Source organism: Acartia tonsa, chromosome 3, assembly GCF_053477335.1.
Source record: "Acartia tonsa isolate MP-2025a chromosome 3, ASM5347733v1, whole genome shotgun sequence".
NCBI lineage: Eukaryota > Metazoa > Arthropoda > Copepoda > Calanoida > Acartiidae > Acartia > Acartia tonsa.
The window spans coordinates 33735782-33754824 of NC_137262.1; the positions used below are offsets into that span (position 1 = coordinate 33735782).

The 19043-nt window shown below is 34.5% G+C and overlaps 3 protein-coding genes and 1 long non-coding RNA gene across 5 annotated transcripts in view; all 4 read left to right on the top strand.

The window, feature by feature from the left end:
* Window positions 1-6467, top strand: part of LOC145313980 (structural maintenance of chromosomes protein 6-like) — a 32301-nt gene extending 25834 nt beyond the window's left edge. For both annotated transcript variants that reach the window (XM_080153649.1, XM_080153650.1), the window contains exons 31-35: window positions 940-1063; window positions 3356-3443; window positions 4207-4313; window positions 5230-5347; window positions 5872-6467. In XM_080153649.1, coding sequence (XP_080009775.1) covers window positions 940-1063; window positions 3356-3443; window positions 4207-4313; window positions 5230-5347; window positions 5872-5943 — 509 coding nt within the window. In that variant the 3' untranslated portion in view covers window positions 5944-6467. The remainder of the gene's footprint in view (window positions 1-939; window positions 1064-3355; window positions 3444-4206; window positions 4314-5229; window positions 5348-5871) is intronic.
* A 241-nt stretch (window positions 6468-6708) lies between these two features.
* On the top strand, window positions 6709-7070 carry LOC145313986 (uncharacterized). Its single transcript, XR_013877584.1, has 2 exons — window positions 6709-6836; window positions 6973-7070. It is a non-coding gene; the product is annotated as an uncharacterized LOC145313986 (long non-coding RNA).
* LOC145313984 (uncharacterized) lies at window positions 7067-7872 on the top strand. The gene is made up of 3 exons (XM_080153654.1): window positions 7067-7121; window positions 7385-7507; window positions 7697-7872. The coding sequence occupies exons 1-3, from the start codon at window positions 7108-7110 to the stop codon at window positions 7860-7862; spliced, it is 303 nt and encodes a 100-aa protein (XP_080009780.1). The 5' UTR covers window positions 7067-7107; the 3' UTR covers window positions 7863-7872.
* A 334-nt stretch (window positions 7873-8206) lies between these two features.
* sfl (N-deacetylase and N-sulfotransferase sfl) lies at window positions 8207-15602 on the top strand. The gene is made up of 11 exons (XM_080153652.1): window positions 8207-8410; window positions 8675-8871; window positions 9574-9734; window positions 10775-10914; window positions 11216-11504; window positions 11707-11857; window positions 12054-12653; window positions 13184-13281; window positions 13826-13935; window positions 14858-15026; window positions 15359-15602. The coding sequence occupies exons 1-11, from the start codon at window positions 8361-8363 to the stop codon at window positions 15539-15541; spliced, it is 2148 nt and encodes a 715-aa protein (XP_080009778.1). The 5' UTR covers window positions 8207-8360; the 3' UTR covers window positions 15542-15602.
* The last annotated feature ends 3441 nt before the right edge of the window (window positions 15603-19043 follow it).

Here is a 19043-nt window from a genome sequence, read left to right on the forward strand (position 1 = left end):
GTAATTATTTAGAAACAAGAATGATAACATCCATATGTAGCCAAGCATGAGATAATCATGCACTGATAAAACGGACTAGGTGAGAAATGGAGCAGATGTCCATTGTTCAGTAAATATAAAAAGAGAGTTTAATGATTTTATATTAAGACAAAGATGATTGTTGCCTAGAAAATCAGGAAACCTTTGTACTTATACATACAATATGTCTTTTGTATGATACAACAATGGAGGCATAAATATTGATCTTGGTTTACTTTGCAGATTTTTCATGGGTGTATATTCTGCACAAGATTCATTTTTTTACGGCTGCCATATATTTCATTTCCCCTCCCCTAGTTTTTTTTTCCAAGGGGAAAAATGGAAGAATATTTCCAGAGCTGGATCTTTAAATCATTTAGTGGTGGGCCGGATCAGAGTGCGCCAGAGGTGGTCCAGATTGACGCACCTTATATCTATCTTTAAATCAAAATGGCATTAGCGATCCGGCCCACCAAGTGGCGCACCTCTGGCGCACCAGTTACACTCGTTTGGTGTAGCCACCGCTTCGGATCGGGGTGAGCCGTATTTCATTAATTAATATTTTTTTAAATTAGTTTTAATATTTTATTGCAAAACTATCGTGAAAACATTTTTTCACTTATTTTTAAAATAAATTATATATTGTTTTATATAAAATAATTTAAAGATCCAGCTGAGTACTCTTTAAGTAATTTTTTACCCCTTAAACAATTTTTTTCTGTTTTTTCCCCAAGAATGCGGGAGAAAAATGTTATTACCCCCCTAGCATAGGATCCTGTGCAAAATATACACCGCTGAGATTTTAGAAACTTCAACTCAAACCACTGAATTAAAATAGCTTGATAGCATTATTGAAATGTTTATTTATTCAAGAACTATTTATACCAAATACCCTTTGACTTACTGTTTTTTTTTAACTAGACAAAGTGGAGGGTATGATAAAGACCCTTCATGAGATGAAGAAAGACAGGGAGGATAGAATGATAATGATAAAAAATACGCTGGACACTCTGGTCAAAAGAAAGTTCAACTCAATGATAAAAAAGTAAGCATAACCTTTATAAAGGTGGGAGGGAGGGGGTTGGGGGGCATCATTTTTGCTATTTCTGTAGAGATATGTGTTCTGAGGCTTTTAAACATGGGTAGAACATTAAAAATAGGCCTGGCAGTTGCTCTAATAGGGTACAATATTAAACTGTGAAGAAAACTGGTATCTATCGCCGATTTTTTTGTGTGTTTTTTCTTGCCAAATTAGACAATTGTGAATGATTAAGACAAACTTATTACCTACTGTTCAATAAAGTTCATCAAATATAAAGGGGGGGGGGGCGAAAGTGACACTTTTTGTAACCAAAACTAAAAGTCAACAAAGGAACTCAACTAAAAAAAGAGTTACAGGTCTGAGATTTTGCATGGCAGTTGCTTTATAGGGGTATATACAATATGGAACTGTGAAGAAACGGCGGCGCAACCGCCGAAAACCGCCGTTTCCCGCCGAAATTTTTTTGCCTTTTCTCGGCGGTTTTCGGCGGTTGCGCCGCCGTTTTTTCACAGTTCCATATTGTACCCCTATAAAGCAACTGCCATGCAAAATCTCAGATCTGTAACTCTTTTTTTAGTTGAGTTCCTTTGACTTTTAGTTTTGGTTTCAAAAAGTGTCACTTTGGCCCCCCCCCCCCCCCTTTGTATTAGGTTTGAACAAACCAATCTAGATTTTATGAAAGTACTTTAGTTAATAAGGTAATCAAAGAGTGAGTAATCGGTTTGGAAAAAAACACTGTATTATTATAAGAGAATAGTAGCTTTTACATCATTGCAAAAATTATGTGCAAGCTTCCATTCAAATGCTCTTATTGAGTCTGAACTGTCCTTAATATTAATAAAACGCATACCTATTAAAAAACAGTTTGACCTAATAAGCGCCTTTGACTTTAATCTTAATCACAACTTTACAGAATTTTGCGAAAGCTTCTATTCCCTTTCTATCCCTTCAATTCTACTGAAATCCAAATACGATTAAGAAGCTAGAAGCTTTTTGATGCAGGGGGGGGGGGGGGTTCTCCGGAACCACTTGATGAACCGTGCAGATTTTTTGGACTTAAGGTTTTGTGGGTATAAACATCTTATAGTTTCAATTTCAACCCCCTACCACCACCCCCTATCCCCCCGGGGCTCAAAACCCCCCTAAAAAAGAACCTAACCTTAATTTTCTCAGAAACCATTTGACCAATAGAGATGATTTCTTAAACTTAAGCTATCATGCTTATAAACTAACTTCTAGTTTAGAAGTCACCCCCCTGCCGTTAACCCCTAGGCCCCCGGGGCTAAAAAAAACCCTAGAAATGAACCTAACCTTAATTATCTCTTACACCATTTGATCAATAGGGATGATTTCTTAAACTTAAGCTTTTATGCATATAAACTGACTTTTAGTTTAGAATTTATCTTCCTGTCGCTAACCCCTAGCCCTTCGGGGCTGAAATTAACTCTAAAAATGAACCTAACCTTAATTTTGTCAGAAATTATTTGATCAATAGAGATGATTTCTTAAACTTCAGCTTTTATGCTAATAAACTGACTTTTAATTTAGAAGTTACCCCCCTGCCTATAACCTCTAGCCTTCTGGGGTTCAAATTAACCCTAAAAATAAATGTAACCTTAATTTTCTCAGAAACCATTGGATCAATAGAGATGATTTCTTAAACTTAAGTTTATATGCTTATAAGATTACTTTTATTTTAGAAGTTATCTCCTTGCCTCCAACCCCTAGCCCTCTGGGGCTCAAATTAACCCCAAAAATGAACCTAACCTTAATTATCTCAGAAACCATTTGACCAATAGAGATGATTTTTAAAACTTAAGCTTTTATGCTTATAAACTAGAAGTTGTTTATAAGCATAAAAACTAAAGTTTAAGAAATCATCTCTACTGATCAAATGGTTTTTTGAGATAATTAAGGTTAGGTTCATTTTTGGGGTTAATTTGAGCCCCGAAGGGCTAAGGGTTGGCGGCAGAAGGGTAACTTCTAAACTTAAAGTCAGTTTATAAGCATAAAAGCTTAAGTTTAAGGAATCATCTCTATTGATCAAATGGTTGCTGAGAAAATTAAGGTTAGGTTCATTTTTAGAGGGTTTAGAGCCCCAGGGGGCTAGGGGGTGAGGGTAGGGGGTTGTTATCGAAACCATAAAATGTTCATACTCATAAAAGCTTAAGTCCAAAAAATCTGCATGGTTCATCAAGTGGTTCCGGAGAAACCCCCCCCCCCCCCTGCATCAAAAGTCTTCAGTTACGTCCCCCTTTTACAATTTTACTATATAGGTATTTTCTTTTACAATAGATTTTCTACAAATCTTGGTTCTCAAATCTTCCTTCGTATAGACCACAAGACGAAAAAACTGTTTTTTGCCTTCAAGAAGGGAGATCAGGTAAATTAAAAATGAAACATAATTTGGGTATATTTATATTACAAAGTAGAACTATGTCTAAAGCTTAAGATCTTCAGGGAATATACCTACTATACTGGTCCTGAGGTGGTTTTAAGTTTTATTCTTGGGTGGAGGGACATATATAACCCCCCTAATTTTTTTTTCTTGATTTTCCTTTTTTTCTCTTTTTTTCAATATCTTCTTGGGGCAAAGTACCCACAGGCTAGGGGTGAAGCCTCTAGTTATTATGTAAGGAACCAAGGTTATATTATTACCCGCTCCATTGGTGACTTCCCTTGCAACTCTTGTTAACTTTGTCTTCATCCAAATCCGATCCCAATTCCAACTGGTCTTGTCCTCCATTATTTCTGCCTCCACAACCCCTTTTTACCTATCTCCCCCCAACCATTAACACCCCCATTCAATTCCCGTGGTCCAAAATTTCCATGTCCAATCTGTTCATTACCTAGCTATTACAAAATCAACCGGCTCCTTCCAATGTAGAATGTAAAAAATTGTGGTTACGTTATAAAACAACCTTATCTATGGAGCACTGAGTCTATCTATAATTGCACCTTATTATTACATAAATCCTCATTTAAAATTTATAATTAAAGGAGTACAATTAACCTGTAAAGGTTTAGGGACAGATGACATCATATGACCTAAATGTGTAAAAAATTTACCTCTAACAATAAGACCAAAGGTCTGTTTTCTTAAATATGTTAATATTTTGAATATTCCATTTAAATTTATTTTTTAGACCTACAAGAGTTCTGATCATGTTTCAACCCTTTCTGGTGGAGAGAAGAGCTACACACAAATGTGCCTAATCTGTTCTTTGTGGGACATAATGGAACCGCCATTTAGGTAGATATTAATATTGGATAATCAATAATAGGAGCTATGTAAACTTATCCTTATAATAAAATAAAAGGATCTCTGCATGTGTGTGTGTGTGTGTGTGTGTGTGTGCGTGCACCAAGGGGTCTCGATATGGCAGGGGTGTATATTCTGCAAAATTGACCCTGCTAAACGAATGAGAAAAGACTTAAAATATGTTGTAGAGTAAAAAAATGTAAAAGTTATGAGAACTGAAAACATGTTTTCCCCAATTTTCTCCCCTTCTTGGTGTAAAAAACAAAGAATATGTGGGAGGGGTGATAAGATGTTTAAAAACAAGAGTTCTGAGAAAACTTTTCCATTTTTTCACCTTACTTGCTGGAAGAAGCTAGGAGTTAAAATAATAAATAATTTTGCAGCAGTGAAAAAAAAAGAATTTTGTGCAGAATATACACCCCTGCGATAAGGTTCTTATTTACAGGGTTGCTGGTAGCTTCAGGTATCTAATTATTATCAAATAAATATTATCTAAAAACCCTTACCAACAACTATCTACATCTCTAAGTATTAACAAATTAGGGATTACGCATTTGTATGGTCCTACTTGACTTTGTTTTTCTTTATTTTTGTGTTACAATTGACAATTACTATTATTTTATTTTATGTATTTAACCATGCTAAAGTTAAATACATGTTATGTTATGTTCTCATAGGTCCTGGGAAGGTTAAAAATTTTTGGGGGGGAGAGCACCTACCCATGTATTAGTTGATTGAAACCAAGTAAAACCCCACTTTTGGCCTCTTTATGAATTGCAACCCAGGTGAACCCCCCACCCCCTCTAAAAGGCCCCTAGGGGCGTAGCTGCTGGTATATATCACAAACAAAACTAAAAAAACAATTAAATATTAGATATATTAGATATTATAACAAAATTTTCTTCAGGTGTTTGGACGAGTGGGATGTTTTTCTGGATGCTGTGAATAGGAAGGCAATCTCACAGGAGCTTCTCACTTTTAGTCTCAAGAATCCCAACAAACAGTTCATCTTTATTTCACCTCAGGTATATGAAATATTTTATGCCTGTTTTTTTTTAGAAAATTTTTATTAATATCTGAAAGTGGATTAAGGCAAGTTCAAACCAGAATGAAAGTGTACAATGGGCTGTTGATAACACTATTCCTTAAAGTTTTATACCGAGTAAATTTTTCTTATTTATGGCTTAACAACTTTAGGGACTTTATAAATTATGATTGGTTCATTCATTAAGTTAGGTGACCAAACATTTCAACAACTTATTGTAATCTTCTGAAGGAGTAATTTTTTGCATCATCATTAGGGATGTACATTCATTTATCGGCCATTCTCTTATCCTCTTATATCCCAGAGTATGACCAGAGATAAGAGAAGTGATCTTTACATTAGTGTAATAAATACCTCATTTCAAAGAATAATGTTTGACTGGTTAGGTTGAGGACCAACTACCTTAGCCAGAATTTCACGACCAAGATGGGATGAATTTTTAAGATTTTCAATAATTTGATAGGTTTAACACTCTTTCCTTCTTTTTAATATATTTTTTTTCAGGGCGCCTGTGATTTGCAGAACCTTCCACACAACAAAGTCCTGGTTACTGAATTTAAGAAGAATTCAAGTTGATACCAGCCGCAGGGGTAGACTCAGAGTTATATTCAAATAGTCATTCTAAACATATTATAGATTATATTTTCATGTTAAAATTATTTAATTTTTTATTTTGTAGTATTCAAGATATTATATTTTGGAAATAGGACTCTAATTATAGTGTTTTTCATCTGCCATTTTGTGAGCTGATCATAGAAAAATTTGATAGGAATTTGTTGCAATAAATGTAAATTGTTCCTACCTTCTATTTAACGTTTATGTATGCTTTGTTTATACTCTAAATTTTAAAATTTCTTTAGGTATCTACTTGGTTAATTCATATAACTTGTTTTGTTTTAGTTGCTTTTCTAAGGGTTCACTTAGTAATAATAAAGCTCTTTCTATTGATTTGTAAATATGTAACTATTCAGAGGATTATATAACACAAAGCCCATTTATTTAAAGAATATTTTTGTGATCATAATTATGTAATATGTAAATTTCTGTGCTCTTTGGTAATGTATTTCAAACAAATACATGATTTATAAACAAAACATAAACTTTATAGTTTTTGAATTCAAAATTTCGGGCTCTTCGCAGGGGTGTATATTCTGCATGGGAATGAAATGAAAAATAAAAGAGTTCTGAAAAATTTTTTTTTCCATTTTCCCCTCCTCGTGTGAAAAACTCGAAAAATATGTAAGGAGTTAACAATAGAATAAAAGATGAGTAGGTACTAAATTTTTTTCTCCCTGAAGGTTAAGACTAGGGGTGGGTATATGGATTAAAGAAATATTTTGCAGCCGCGGTAAATAAATTTATCTTGTGCAGAAAATACACCCCTGGCTTTTAGTTGATTAATATTTTGACCTTTTTTATGTATTGTGAAGTCTTGTAAATAAATGTTGGAATTTAGTATAGTCTGCTTTGTATGAAGACATCCTTAAGTATCTTCAATTGATGAGCACAAACTAAAATATTTAAGCTCAATGTCTTCCCACAAGATACAGTTTAAAATTAAGAATTTTCCGAGTCACGTATTCTTCATATTATAGCATATTGTAGTAAATACAACTTATTAGGGCATTTATTCTGTTGATAAATTCATCTTTTGACAGTACAAAAATAGTTAAATTGAAAGTGATACAACATATAATTTCAGATTGAGGTTAAAATGTGAGATTTTTTCATCTAAATAATATGAGGTTCCTCAGGTGCAGTGTGTCAACATTTTTTTCAGATTTTAAATAAATTATTTATATATAATTTTATGTACTAATCTAGACTTTTACTATAAAAATAAAGATGAATATAATGTTTAGTAGAGTAGTACTATTTTAAATTGCTTTTTAAAAAAACATCAAACCTAAATGTACCTAGTTATGTTTGCTGCCAAAAGCAAATTTAATACTTTATTTTATGAATTTTCTAAGGAAAAAATTCACACTTCCTCATTTGATTATATTATGATGTTAAGGAGTTCTTGTCGAAACCTGAGGGGCCTCCTCGTGTTGACCTTGTTGTCCCTCGCCTTCTCACTTACCATCAAAACTTTCTGGAACAAGGATGAGGACTACAATAAGATGCGAAGAACACTCAGGTTAGAATTATGGATCTTTGTTTACTAATAGTTTATTATAGGGGGAGGGGGGGGGGGGGAGACAAACATTGGGGTCGGGAACTATAAACATTTGAAAAAGAAACAAAATTGTCTTGTCAAATTAAATATTAGGTAACATAAATACTGATTAAATAACTACCTACCCTTCATTAGAAAAATATTTTTCAGGAATCGAGATTTTTGTGGAGACACTAATGTTTCTACTATTGAGAGGGCTGGGCTGATTAACATTGACCCCCTTACAACCTGGGGCCTCCCAGCTAATAAGAAAATATCATCTCATGTCGTCATTTATTCTAAAAGGAAAGATTGTAGGATATCAATGCAATGTTGAACCTAATGCACTATCAATATACATAAAAAACTTTAATATTATGACAGGGGGAATTTTATCATCAATTTAGGATGCTTCAGTCATCATTTATTGGTAAGAACGTTCCTACACTAGAAGGGAAGGTTATGGAGCAAAGGGGGTTGGATGGGGCGGTATCGTTATATTAGCCAGCTGGAAGAATAATTATATCAGGGAAGGTTAGAATCCTTCACAATATCCATGTATTCTATATCCATTAATATATACAATAGTATAACGTAAAGAATCATTTTGTGTCTGGTAATAATATTTTAATTAGTTTAACAGTTTTTAATTTTTGTAACTTAATCCTATATCTTTAACAGATCATCAGCCAAGAAAGAGATTCGTGATATTTTAGAAACATTAAAAGTAAAATTCAAAATATATTCATCAGAGAGTCAACTAAATGAATTATTAAACCCCAAGGGTCGAAGAATATTTGTTTTCATTTTTGAAAATCTGTTGGACTATTACACAATGAAGACAGAAGGGAGAGCTTTGCTGGATGATTATTGCAGAAAAAATAGGTGAGACTTGTACATTCCAAAATGTAAGAACTTAAATTGTTTTGTGCAATATATTGAAGTTAACTTTACCAATTATATTTACCAGTAAGGATAATTAATAGTTATACATAGGTAAATAATAGATACATGAATAAAACATCAATTTTATCCATATTTTTTGCTTCATCTTTGAAATATTAAACCAATTATTTTGTTAATTGGTGATATTTTTCATTAAGGGTCAGTGGTTTCTTTATTTATCTGCTAAGTTTTGATTTTGTCTAGGGCTGGAATTATTGGTCTCGCCTGGCCAGGACCCACAAAGGATACATATCCAACAGAAAAACCAATGTATGTCGTATCCAACATGGATGGAGATGCAGACAACTTCCTAGTTCACAATCAAACAATATTATCATTGCTCAAGCACAATATTCCCTACACAGGATGGACTGATTTTGTCGCTTTTAATTGGCTTTCAGGTACCTAATAAGAAATATACAACCAAAACCAAGAAAGGGGGGGGGGGGCGAAAGTGACACTTTTTGAAACCAAAACTAAAAGTCAAAGAACCTCAACTAAAAAAAGAGTTACAGGTCTGACATTTTGCATGGCAGTTGCTTTATAGGGGTACAATATGGAACTGTGAAGAAACGGCGGCGCAACCGCCGAAAACCGCCGAGAAAAGGCAACAAAAATTACGGCGGGAAACGGCGGTTGCGCCGCCGTTTCTTCACAGTTCCATATTGTACCCCTATAAAGCAACTGCCATGCAAAATCTCAGACCTGTAACCCTTTTTTTAGTTGAGTTCCTTTGTTGACTCTTAGTTTTGGTTTCAAAAAGTGTCACTTTCGCCCCCCACCCCCTTTAGCCCTCCAAAAAAGTTACAATATTGCTAAAGTATTTACTTTGATATAGTACAATGTTGAGATGAAAATAGATAAATAAGCAGTTTTGTCGTAGTTTCTTCGGAGTTTATAGTTGAACTATATTAAAGCTAAGCAAAATTTTAGTGATGTAAGTCTTATTGACCGAGTTCCTTAATATTTGTTTTAAAAGCAACAATTATGTAGTCCTATTTACAAACTTCTGTGTCACTCAATCTTAACCTTTTAGTCAGAAATAATATCCACATTGTTTACGATATTATTATAGTAATTGTATGAAAATGCCTTTTCTTCAGGGACTCTAGACGTCCTGCTTACTGCTGGTCAGCATCCTCTAGTTCTGTATGAACCAAGTCAAATTAATGGGATACCCAAGATTGTCATCAGCCGTCAAGCATTGCCTGATTGGGTCTTCAAGTTGATTATCATGGATTCTTTACAATTTGTGTCTAATTACAAGGAAAGTTTTCAGTAATTACAAAATTCAAAATATATTAGGTAGTTGTAGTACTTATTATTTCAGGTAAACCCTTTGAGATATTTTTAGCCATTGAACTTCAATCTTAGGGAAGGTTCTCTAGGTCCCAGGATGATTGAAGGCTATTTTATCTTGAAATATAAGTCATTAACAGGTTTTGTTCTATTTTATATCTCTCCCTCCAGTGTTTCGGAGCCGGGAGCCATGGAGCCGCCATATTTTGCTGGAGCCGGAGCCGTAATTTTCGTTAAAAAACGGCTCCGGACTAGGTAAATAAAGAGATTTTTTATAAATTATAATTTGGTAACTCTGTTTTGTCATGTGCAAATGCCCTTTTTAAGTTTTTCAAGTCATTTTTTATCAAAAATTTAACTTTTAAAACCTTCAAAAGTCAAAAATAAAAAATATTTTTTAATGGGGAAAAAATATATGTCTAGTTTTTCTTGATTTTAGGTTGAAGCCGGAGCCGTATTTCCAGATACAGCTCCGCGGAGCCGCACCAAAATCAAACGGCTCCGAAACGCTGTCTCCCTCCTCTGTATGCTTGAAGCACAGACACTAGTCTAAGAAAATTATCTTTAAAACATAAAAATTATCATAACCAGTGTTTCGGAGCCGGAGCCGGGAGCAGCAACATTTTTGGTGGAGCCGGAGCCGTATTTTTCGTTAAAAACGGCTCCGGCTCCAGATTAGCTAAAAATGATTTTTAAAGTAATATTATAATTTGGCAATGGTCTATTTCCATAAAATAAACTGAAAAACTATTGTAACCTAACAAATAGACACACATCCTTCTACTTTTATATAGCTTTAATCAAATAAAAGCAAAATATTTTATATTGTTTATTTTATTTTATCAAATTCAATAATGAACAAAAATTGATATATTAATTTTAAGGTAAGAGCAGGAGCCGGAGCCGTATTTCCAGATAGCCGCATCAAAATTATATGGCTTCGACACCCTGATCATAACTAAATGCAATGAAAAAAAAATAGTATTAACTGAAAACTTGGTTGTTAAGATAACCTTTCCAAAGACTAGATACATTCAAATTGACATTGATGATATTTTTGTTGGTTCTGCTCGACTAACAAAAGAAGATGTAGTTGCCCTGATTCAAAGCCAGAACAACATAGCCAAGAATGCTCCGGGATTCAGGTATCTTGGATTTTTAATTGGTATTCTAATGTTTGTATGTTTAATAGTTAATATTGTTGTTTACAAATTAAGCTGTTGAAGCTTTCCTTATTTGGCTAGTAGTCCTTGCTTTTGACATATGTGTAAGTGTTGAAAAATTACAAATACATAAGGGGAGGGGCAATAGAAGTAATTCCATTTCAAATTTACCCTGGCGTGAAAATTCAAATAATTTGAGGGTATTACCTACCAGAAACCTTTACAAGAAGTTAGAAATTCCTAAATTTTGATTCTGCATACAAATGACATTTAATTGTTACAGGTACAATCTCGGTTTCTCTGGAAGCACATTTGCCAAGGGTACTCCACAGGAAAATGAAGGAGATGAACTTCTTATAGAATTCAAGAATAAATTCAATTGGTTTCCTCACATGTGGAGACACATTCAGCCACATAAATTTTCCAATGAATCGGAATTGATCTACAGAATGCAGAAAAATTATAATTTCGCTGTAGAAAAAGGTCTTCCAGTGAATGGTGGCTATAGTGTTGCACCTCACCACAGTGGAGTATTTCCTGTACATGAGCAGCTATACTCAGCATGGGTAAAGGTAGGTTTTCAAAGTGGGGTAAAAATTAATGCATTTCAAATAGTTGGTTAACTAAAGGCCTAACGAGATTGTGGTGTGTTTGCTTAAAACACCAATATTATTTTCCATTGATGAAATTGTCATTTTGTTTTATTAAGATTCAACTTGTGAATTCCCTGTGAATTTATGATTACCTAATATTTTAACTGAAAAATATTATTAGGTTTGGGGTATCAAAGCAACAAGTACTGAAGAATATCCAAGTCTGTATCCAGCCAGAAGGAGAAGAGGGTTTATCTATAGAAACATTTCTGTTCTTCCAAGACAAACTTGTGGACTTTTCACCAAGAACTTATATTATGATGAATATCCAGGTAAAAACGTTGAAGAAGTTGAAATACCTAGCATGAAAGCTAAAAGTAATTAAGATTGATATAATTCTACTATGTGTTTCTGTAAAACTATCTTTATTTCTCTGATACATTACATTATTAGTAGCTATTTTATCATAAACTTCTATCAGAGAGCATTTTTTAAGATGTAACAGATTTTTATGAAATGTGTTTTTAGGTGGACCAGTAAAAATGGAACAATCAGTTGCTGGTGGGGAGATATTTGAAACAATATTAACAAATCCTATTTCTGTATTTATGACACACATGCCCAATTATTGTTGTGACCGATTGGCTCCATATCTATTTGAATCCTTGATAAACTTTGTAAAGTGTTTTACTAATCTCCAGTTGATATCAACAGTACCAGTGAAACTCGCTAATAAGTATTTTGATCTCTTTCCTGACGAGAGAAAACCTTTATGGAGCAATCCCTGTAAGGATAAGAGACACATAGAAATTTACTCTCAGAACAAAAGCTGTGATCAGTTACCTAACACACTTGTGGTTGGTCCCCAGAAAACAGGCAGCACAGCCCTCCATGCCTTCCTAAAACTCCATCCTAATATTGTATCCAATGAACCTAGCCCAGAAACATTTGAAGAATTACAGTTTTTCAACAATGACAAGTACTACTTGAATGGGCTAGACTGGTATAAGCAATTCTTTCCAACCAATACCTCAATGACAAATGTTGTGTTTGAGAAGTCTGCAACGTATTTTGATGCTGATATAGCCCCACAGCGTGCTCACAGATTGTTACCTACTGGAAAAATAGGTAGGCGAAATCATGTTTAAAGTTCAGTTGCTTTGTAATAAGAGTATGTCATTATGTCCAAATTCTTCAATTTGCTATTGAACCACACTTACCTTTTCCAGTTTGATAAGTTTTGTTGTAAGCAATCCTTTATAAGAGCGTGACTAGGCTATAGACCAGCGTTTCGGAGCCATTTAATTTTGATGCGGCTCTGGCTCCGCGGAGCCGTATCTGGAAATACGGCTCCGGCTCCTACCTTAAAATTAATATATCAATTTTGAGCCGTTTTTAACGAAAAATACGGCTCCGGCTCCACCAAAAATATTGCTGCTCCCGGCTCTGGCTCCGAAACGCTGCTATAGACAATTAAAGAAAGCATCTCATTTGTCCTTTCTTAACTTATTGGTTGTCAAGTGTATAATTGACATCTGGAGTTGAGACTTTATATACTTTAATGACAAGTTGAATCGACTTTCCAGCAGTTTTTATGCATTTTACATTGGCCAAATTTTCCCTCTAATTCTCTAATTTGCATGTTAATTATTTTTTAGTGATATTATTGATACCTCCTGAGGACAGAGCATATTCTTGGTATCAACATATGAGAGCTCATGACCTACCAACAGCTATCAACAATTCATTTGACCAGGTAAACCAATTGATATTCAAGATTAAATTCATATTCCTTCTTGGAGAGCTACCAAGACAATGGTTCTGAATTAAACATAAGCAATTTAATGTAAAGTAAAGCCTGTTTGTACTTGGAACATTTTTTTATTTAGATAACTTACTACAAAGGTATATATGTGTAGGACTACATCAGTGCAACATTGGTTGATATGTCCATATACTAAAGTAACAGGATATTTGTGTATCTGTGTGTGTGTACCAAATGATCTCGCTAACCGCTAAACCGATCGGGTTCTCCTTAACAGGATAGGTCCCGGGAAGGTTTATAACTATTTTCTTGGGGGTGGGACACCCCTAACCCCCCCAAAAATCAAAAATACCCTCCCCCAAAAAAAATAATTTTTAAAAAAATTTTTTAACTAAAATTAAAAATGTTGGGGGGAAGGCCCCCACAACATCTAAAATAAGAAATTGGGTTATCAAATTCGTCTCCCCCCCTTCTCAAGTGCCCCTAGAGGCCTGTAGGGGCGTAGCCGCTAGTACATATATATATATTCCTTTAGGTGGTACGAGCTTCAGCTGCTAGCCCTAAAGATTTACTTTCCCTGCGGTCAAGATGTTTAGAGCCGGGAAAATATGGTCTTCATATCAATAAATGGCTTATGTATTTCAGGTATGACTTCTATCATTCAAAGTTTAAGTAACATTGTTAAAATTAGGTTTTATTTTTATTTTTAAATTTAAGATTTGTGGAGGATGTTGTGTTTTTTATATGCCTAATTGTTTTATAAAAAAATGTAATTCTTATTAAAGGAAGCCTGCAAGAAATACCACGCTTTAACTGCTGAAAGACTGCCACAAGTAGACCCAATACCCCTAATTTGAAGCCTTCAGCTTTTAAAACAAAAAGGTTCTAGGCATTATAAAATGACATTTTATTTACAATGAAGATTTTGAAAGAATCTCAATGCTAATGTTAGAAATTTTGAAATTAAACTACGTGGCCTAGAAACAAAATTATAAGCTTATTTTTGCCATAAATTTCGGTTGCCTGTAACTAATTATATTTTTACAATAAAAATACCCATTTTTATAGTCAAAATCATTAAAAAAAATTAAGTTTAACTTGCGTTGTACCGAGTGTACTGTAGCCAATCAGAAGGCTGAATCAGCTAAGCAACCAATCACAGCTGAGCTTGTTTTAGTTTTCCCTTTGTTTCTGCTATGATTTTCGTTCACAAATGCAATTTAAATCGAATTTTTTTCATAGATTTTGACTATGAAATGTGGTGTTTTTATTGTAAATATGTAATCAGTTACCGGCAATTTAAATTTCTGACAAAGATAAGGTTATAATTTTATGTTTAGGCAACGTAATTTAATATTGTTTTTTTCTTTTATGAGCATTGTAAATCTTTCAAAATTTTCATTGTACATGAAATGCTATTTTGCAATGCCTAGAACTTTTTTGTTATTGAAGCTGAAAGCTTTAGTTTTGGGGTATTGGGTCTACTTGTGGCAGCCTTTCAGTAGTTAAAGCGTGGTATTTCTTGCAGGCGTCCTTTAAGTTAGTTGACCAACTGTTTTGTTTTCAGGCCAAAGCAAATTTACATAATGGATGGGTCGCAGCTGAAAAAAGATCCGGTTACAGCAATGAACAATCTGCAAAAGTTTCTAGAAGTTCCTTTTATTGACTACAAAACCAAACTCATGTTTGACTCAAGAAAAGGATTCTATTGCTCAGTTATGAAAGGAAGGAAAAAGGTACTATTATTTTATTTATTAGGTCACTTAGTTATAATACTTATATTCAATTAAATGATCAGAACACCCACAACCAATACAATAAGTATTATTTTGATATTTAATTTCTCTTAAGACACAAGACATAACAAAGGACAGGCCAACCATAAGGTTGGTTGTATCCAATAGTTGAAATGTTCGTTCCTTAGGACCTACTCAACATTATTATTATCTGACCCCATAAATTTCCAAAAATACTGTTTCTGCTACACCGATAATTGACATATTGGTCTCACTTCTAGCTTAAAGAAAAAAATGCATGTAAAATGTTTGATGACTATTTATATTTTCAGTGTCTTGGAAAAGGCAAGGGTCGAGAATATCCACCCTTGGCAGAGGATACCAAATCATACCTTAAAGATTACTACAGCCAACACAATGCTAAATTATTACAGCTGTTAGCAATGCATAAGTTTCCTATTCCTAGCTGGCTCAAAGCTTTGGGGGATGGAGTTTCGCCTTCCTCACTTGGTTGAAAAATGAAAATGCTTCTATTTGATATTGAAAAGATGAATCAATGTAACTAAGGATATAAAAGAGTTTATCTACTGTTTAGTTATAGATGTTTTCGCTTTTGTTCTTCCTTTAAAGGGCGAATATAGGTTGAATATAATATGGGCTAAAAAAAAAACGTGCAATTCCATAGATTATAAGTAACTTTAAGATATTGACATATCCAAATGTATAAGTCTGTTATAGCTTAAAACCTGAACATTCTCAGGATAAATTTATGTAATAAGTGTGGTTCCCTAAGAACACCAAACACCCTAGCATCACACAAGGCTTTGGTTTAAGGTTGAATTAAAAAGCTTTCGTTAAATGATAGTCGTAATAAAAGTGGAAACCAGTTATCAATCTATTTTTTGTATTGTGGATTGTTTCTTCCTTGACAATATTCCCCAACAAAGTGTAAAGTATATGAATTTTATTTTTTTTAAAAAACCTTTACAGGAGAAATTTTATTTCATGTAAGTATGAAAATTATATGGTAATTGTTATAATTAATTTAAAGAGGACAAAAATAATAGGTGAATTGTGGTTTTTTTTCTTATGTTTTTTCTGGAGAAAATCTGGCGATCGGTGCGTTTGTGTGTGTGTGTTGAAAAATGCGTACTAGGGTAATTATATCATCAAGAATTAATCATTGATCTTTATACAGAAAAAAAAACTTTAAAACGTATTATTTACCCTACACACCCCTCCTCAACCAAACTTTATATTAAAAAAATGTCCCAAACATTCGGACAATTAGGCGTTCAAATAGGACCTAGTGGTAGTTAGAATCAGTTGAGAACAAAATCCTAGCCGTTCCTTCTTGCCAGATATGGCCATTTTAAGATTTTAGTCAAATTACACTAAATAACCTGATACAAACTTCACTCTTCTTTGAATATTTTAGTGTAATTGTAGTGGGACAGCACCAAAATGGAGAAGCTTTGCTCCTCGACCAAACTGACTGCCTGGAGTTCCTAACAGGATGTGCCTTATTGTGTTAACACAAGTTGGGATTTGAACCCATTCCCAAAACTATCCAATGTGGAATAGCTGTATATTACAGCATGACGACAATAATTTGTCAATAAGGCTTGGGCAATGGATGCCCCTCTGGATACCCTCTGCTAAACCTCGCTGTTATTGGTGATCAGCAGGGTCAGGTCCTTGTTGGACTTGTACCTGAGGTTCCCCACAGCCAGGCCTCTGCGCTGGAAGTTTGACGACCATCTCTATCCTTGGGGTTAGTTTGATGTGTCTAGGCCTTCCCCAGGCTTGGCATGGCTGGGGCCACTAGCTTAATGGGAGTGGTGGCAACCATGGCTACTCTCCCAACTGATCTATACCATCAGCTTGTGTCCATCAAACAGTAACTGTGTCCCCCAACTCCATCAGAAAGAACCCTCCCAGGTTCAGGGTATGGCTCAAGATGCACACCAGCATCTTGCATCCTAAGCCTAGGTATGCGGCCCACCAACTGCAGCTATACTTCCATGGCAGCAGTGCTGATCTGCACAGATCATTACTATAAAAATTTAGTTTGAAATTCCCAATCTTAACAACCAGACTACTGCCATCTAGCCATACAAGATGCATAGAATTCATATCTTGCAACTAGAAAATCCAACGAAATCTAATTTTTGAAAATTTAAGTTTAAAAATTTCATCCCCTAGGAGCTTACACTCATCCATGATAAGAAATACAAATATTCATATTTTTCAATTCTTTACAACTTTGCTTTTATGAAGTCTTTCATAAAACCACTCTATATATGATATATTTAAGGCTGAATTTCCGCGACCTTAGCATAGCAACTGATAAAAATGGCCATGGATTAACTCCCTTTAGGAGTGGTTTTATGAAAAACTTTATACACGCAAACTTGTTTAAAATTTTAAAATAATAATCTTTGCTTTTCTTGTCAAGATTGTGCGGTAACTCCTAGGGGATGAAAATTGAACCAATTTTCAAATCTAATTTTCTCAAAAATTAGATTTGTTCTTTCTGAGGGAGTTTGGGGACACAGTTACTGTTTGATGGAGATGATGGTATGGATCAGTTGGGAGAGTAGCAATGGTTGCCCCTACTCCCATTAAGCCAGTGTCCCCAGCCCTGCCAAGCCTGTGAAAGGCCCAGAGCCCCTTCCACCACCAGCGACTGAAGGCAAGATTCGCTCTAGCTGTTCAATCAACTGTCTGGCCAAGGTAGCTCTCATGAGGCCACTGTCAGCCACAGGCATTGTCCCCATTTGTTCAGAGCGGACCGATGACCAGGATATGGGTAGCATGGAGTTGCTAGCCATTGCCATCATAGGACAAGGACTATTCTAAGTTGTACACCCCCATGGTGTTCAAGGTGCCTCAAGGAGGCGCAAATTGAATAGGGTTGGGTTTACACATCAAACTGCCACCTAGGACAGAGATTGTGGTCAAGACCAGGCCAAACTTTCAGTGCAGTGGCCTGTGGGGAACCCCAGGTACAAGTCCAACAAGGAGCTGACCCTGCTGAGGGTATCCAAAGGGGCATCTATTGCCCAAGCCCAATATACAAATTACTGTCGTCATGCTGTAATATACAGCTTTTCCATGTTGGATAGTTTTGGGAATGGGTTCGAATCCCCACTTGTGATAACACATTAAGGCACTTCCTGTTAGGAACTCCAGGCAGTCAGTTTGGTCAGAGGAGCAAAGCTACTCTATTTTGGGGATCTCCCATTATAATTACACTAAAATATTCAAAGAAGAGTGAAGTTTGTATCAGGTTATTTAGTGTAATTTGACTAAAATTTTAAAATGACCATATCTGGCAAGAAGGAACGGCTAGGATTTTGTTCTCAACTGATTCTAACTACCACTAGGTCCTATTTGAACGCCTAATTGTCCGAATGTTTGGGACATTTTTTTAATATAAAGTTCGGTCGAGGAGGGGTGTGCCTAGTAATTACTCTGGACGCAAACTGACGCAAATTATTTTTGTACTTTTTAAAAAATCAATAAAATAGTAAATAATATAAAAAAAATAAACACTTTAATTATCAGCATGCCAATGTAATAGTCAATTAAACTTAAGAAAAATAGTCAAAAAAAGTCTTGTAAAGGGCTAAAATAAACGATTTTGTTGACTTTCTCATTTATCATATGTTGAAGTAAAAGCAAAAATTGCAAAATCTACCTACTTAAGGATTTTTTTGATTTTTTAAATTTAACATAGATATTTTAAAAGTATGTAATGGCACCTTTCATATAAGCTCATATCATATTGAAACTATATTCGCCCTTTAAAGGGGTAGTTGCGAAAAGTGTATTTAAACTTTACTTTATTGAACTGCATATTTTTTTCTGTTCAATAGTTTGATCTACATCTATAGGAAATATATTTAATTTAAAAAGTTTCAATTCTCTACCTGGTAGTTTTGTAAATCTAAAAATTCAAAAATCATATTTTTTGGATATATTCATTGGCAACATAAATGAATGTCCAGTTTT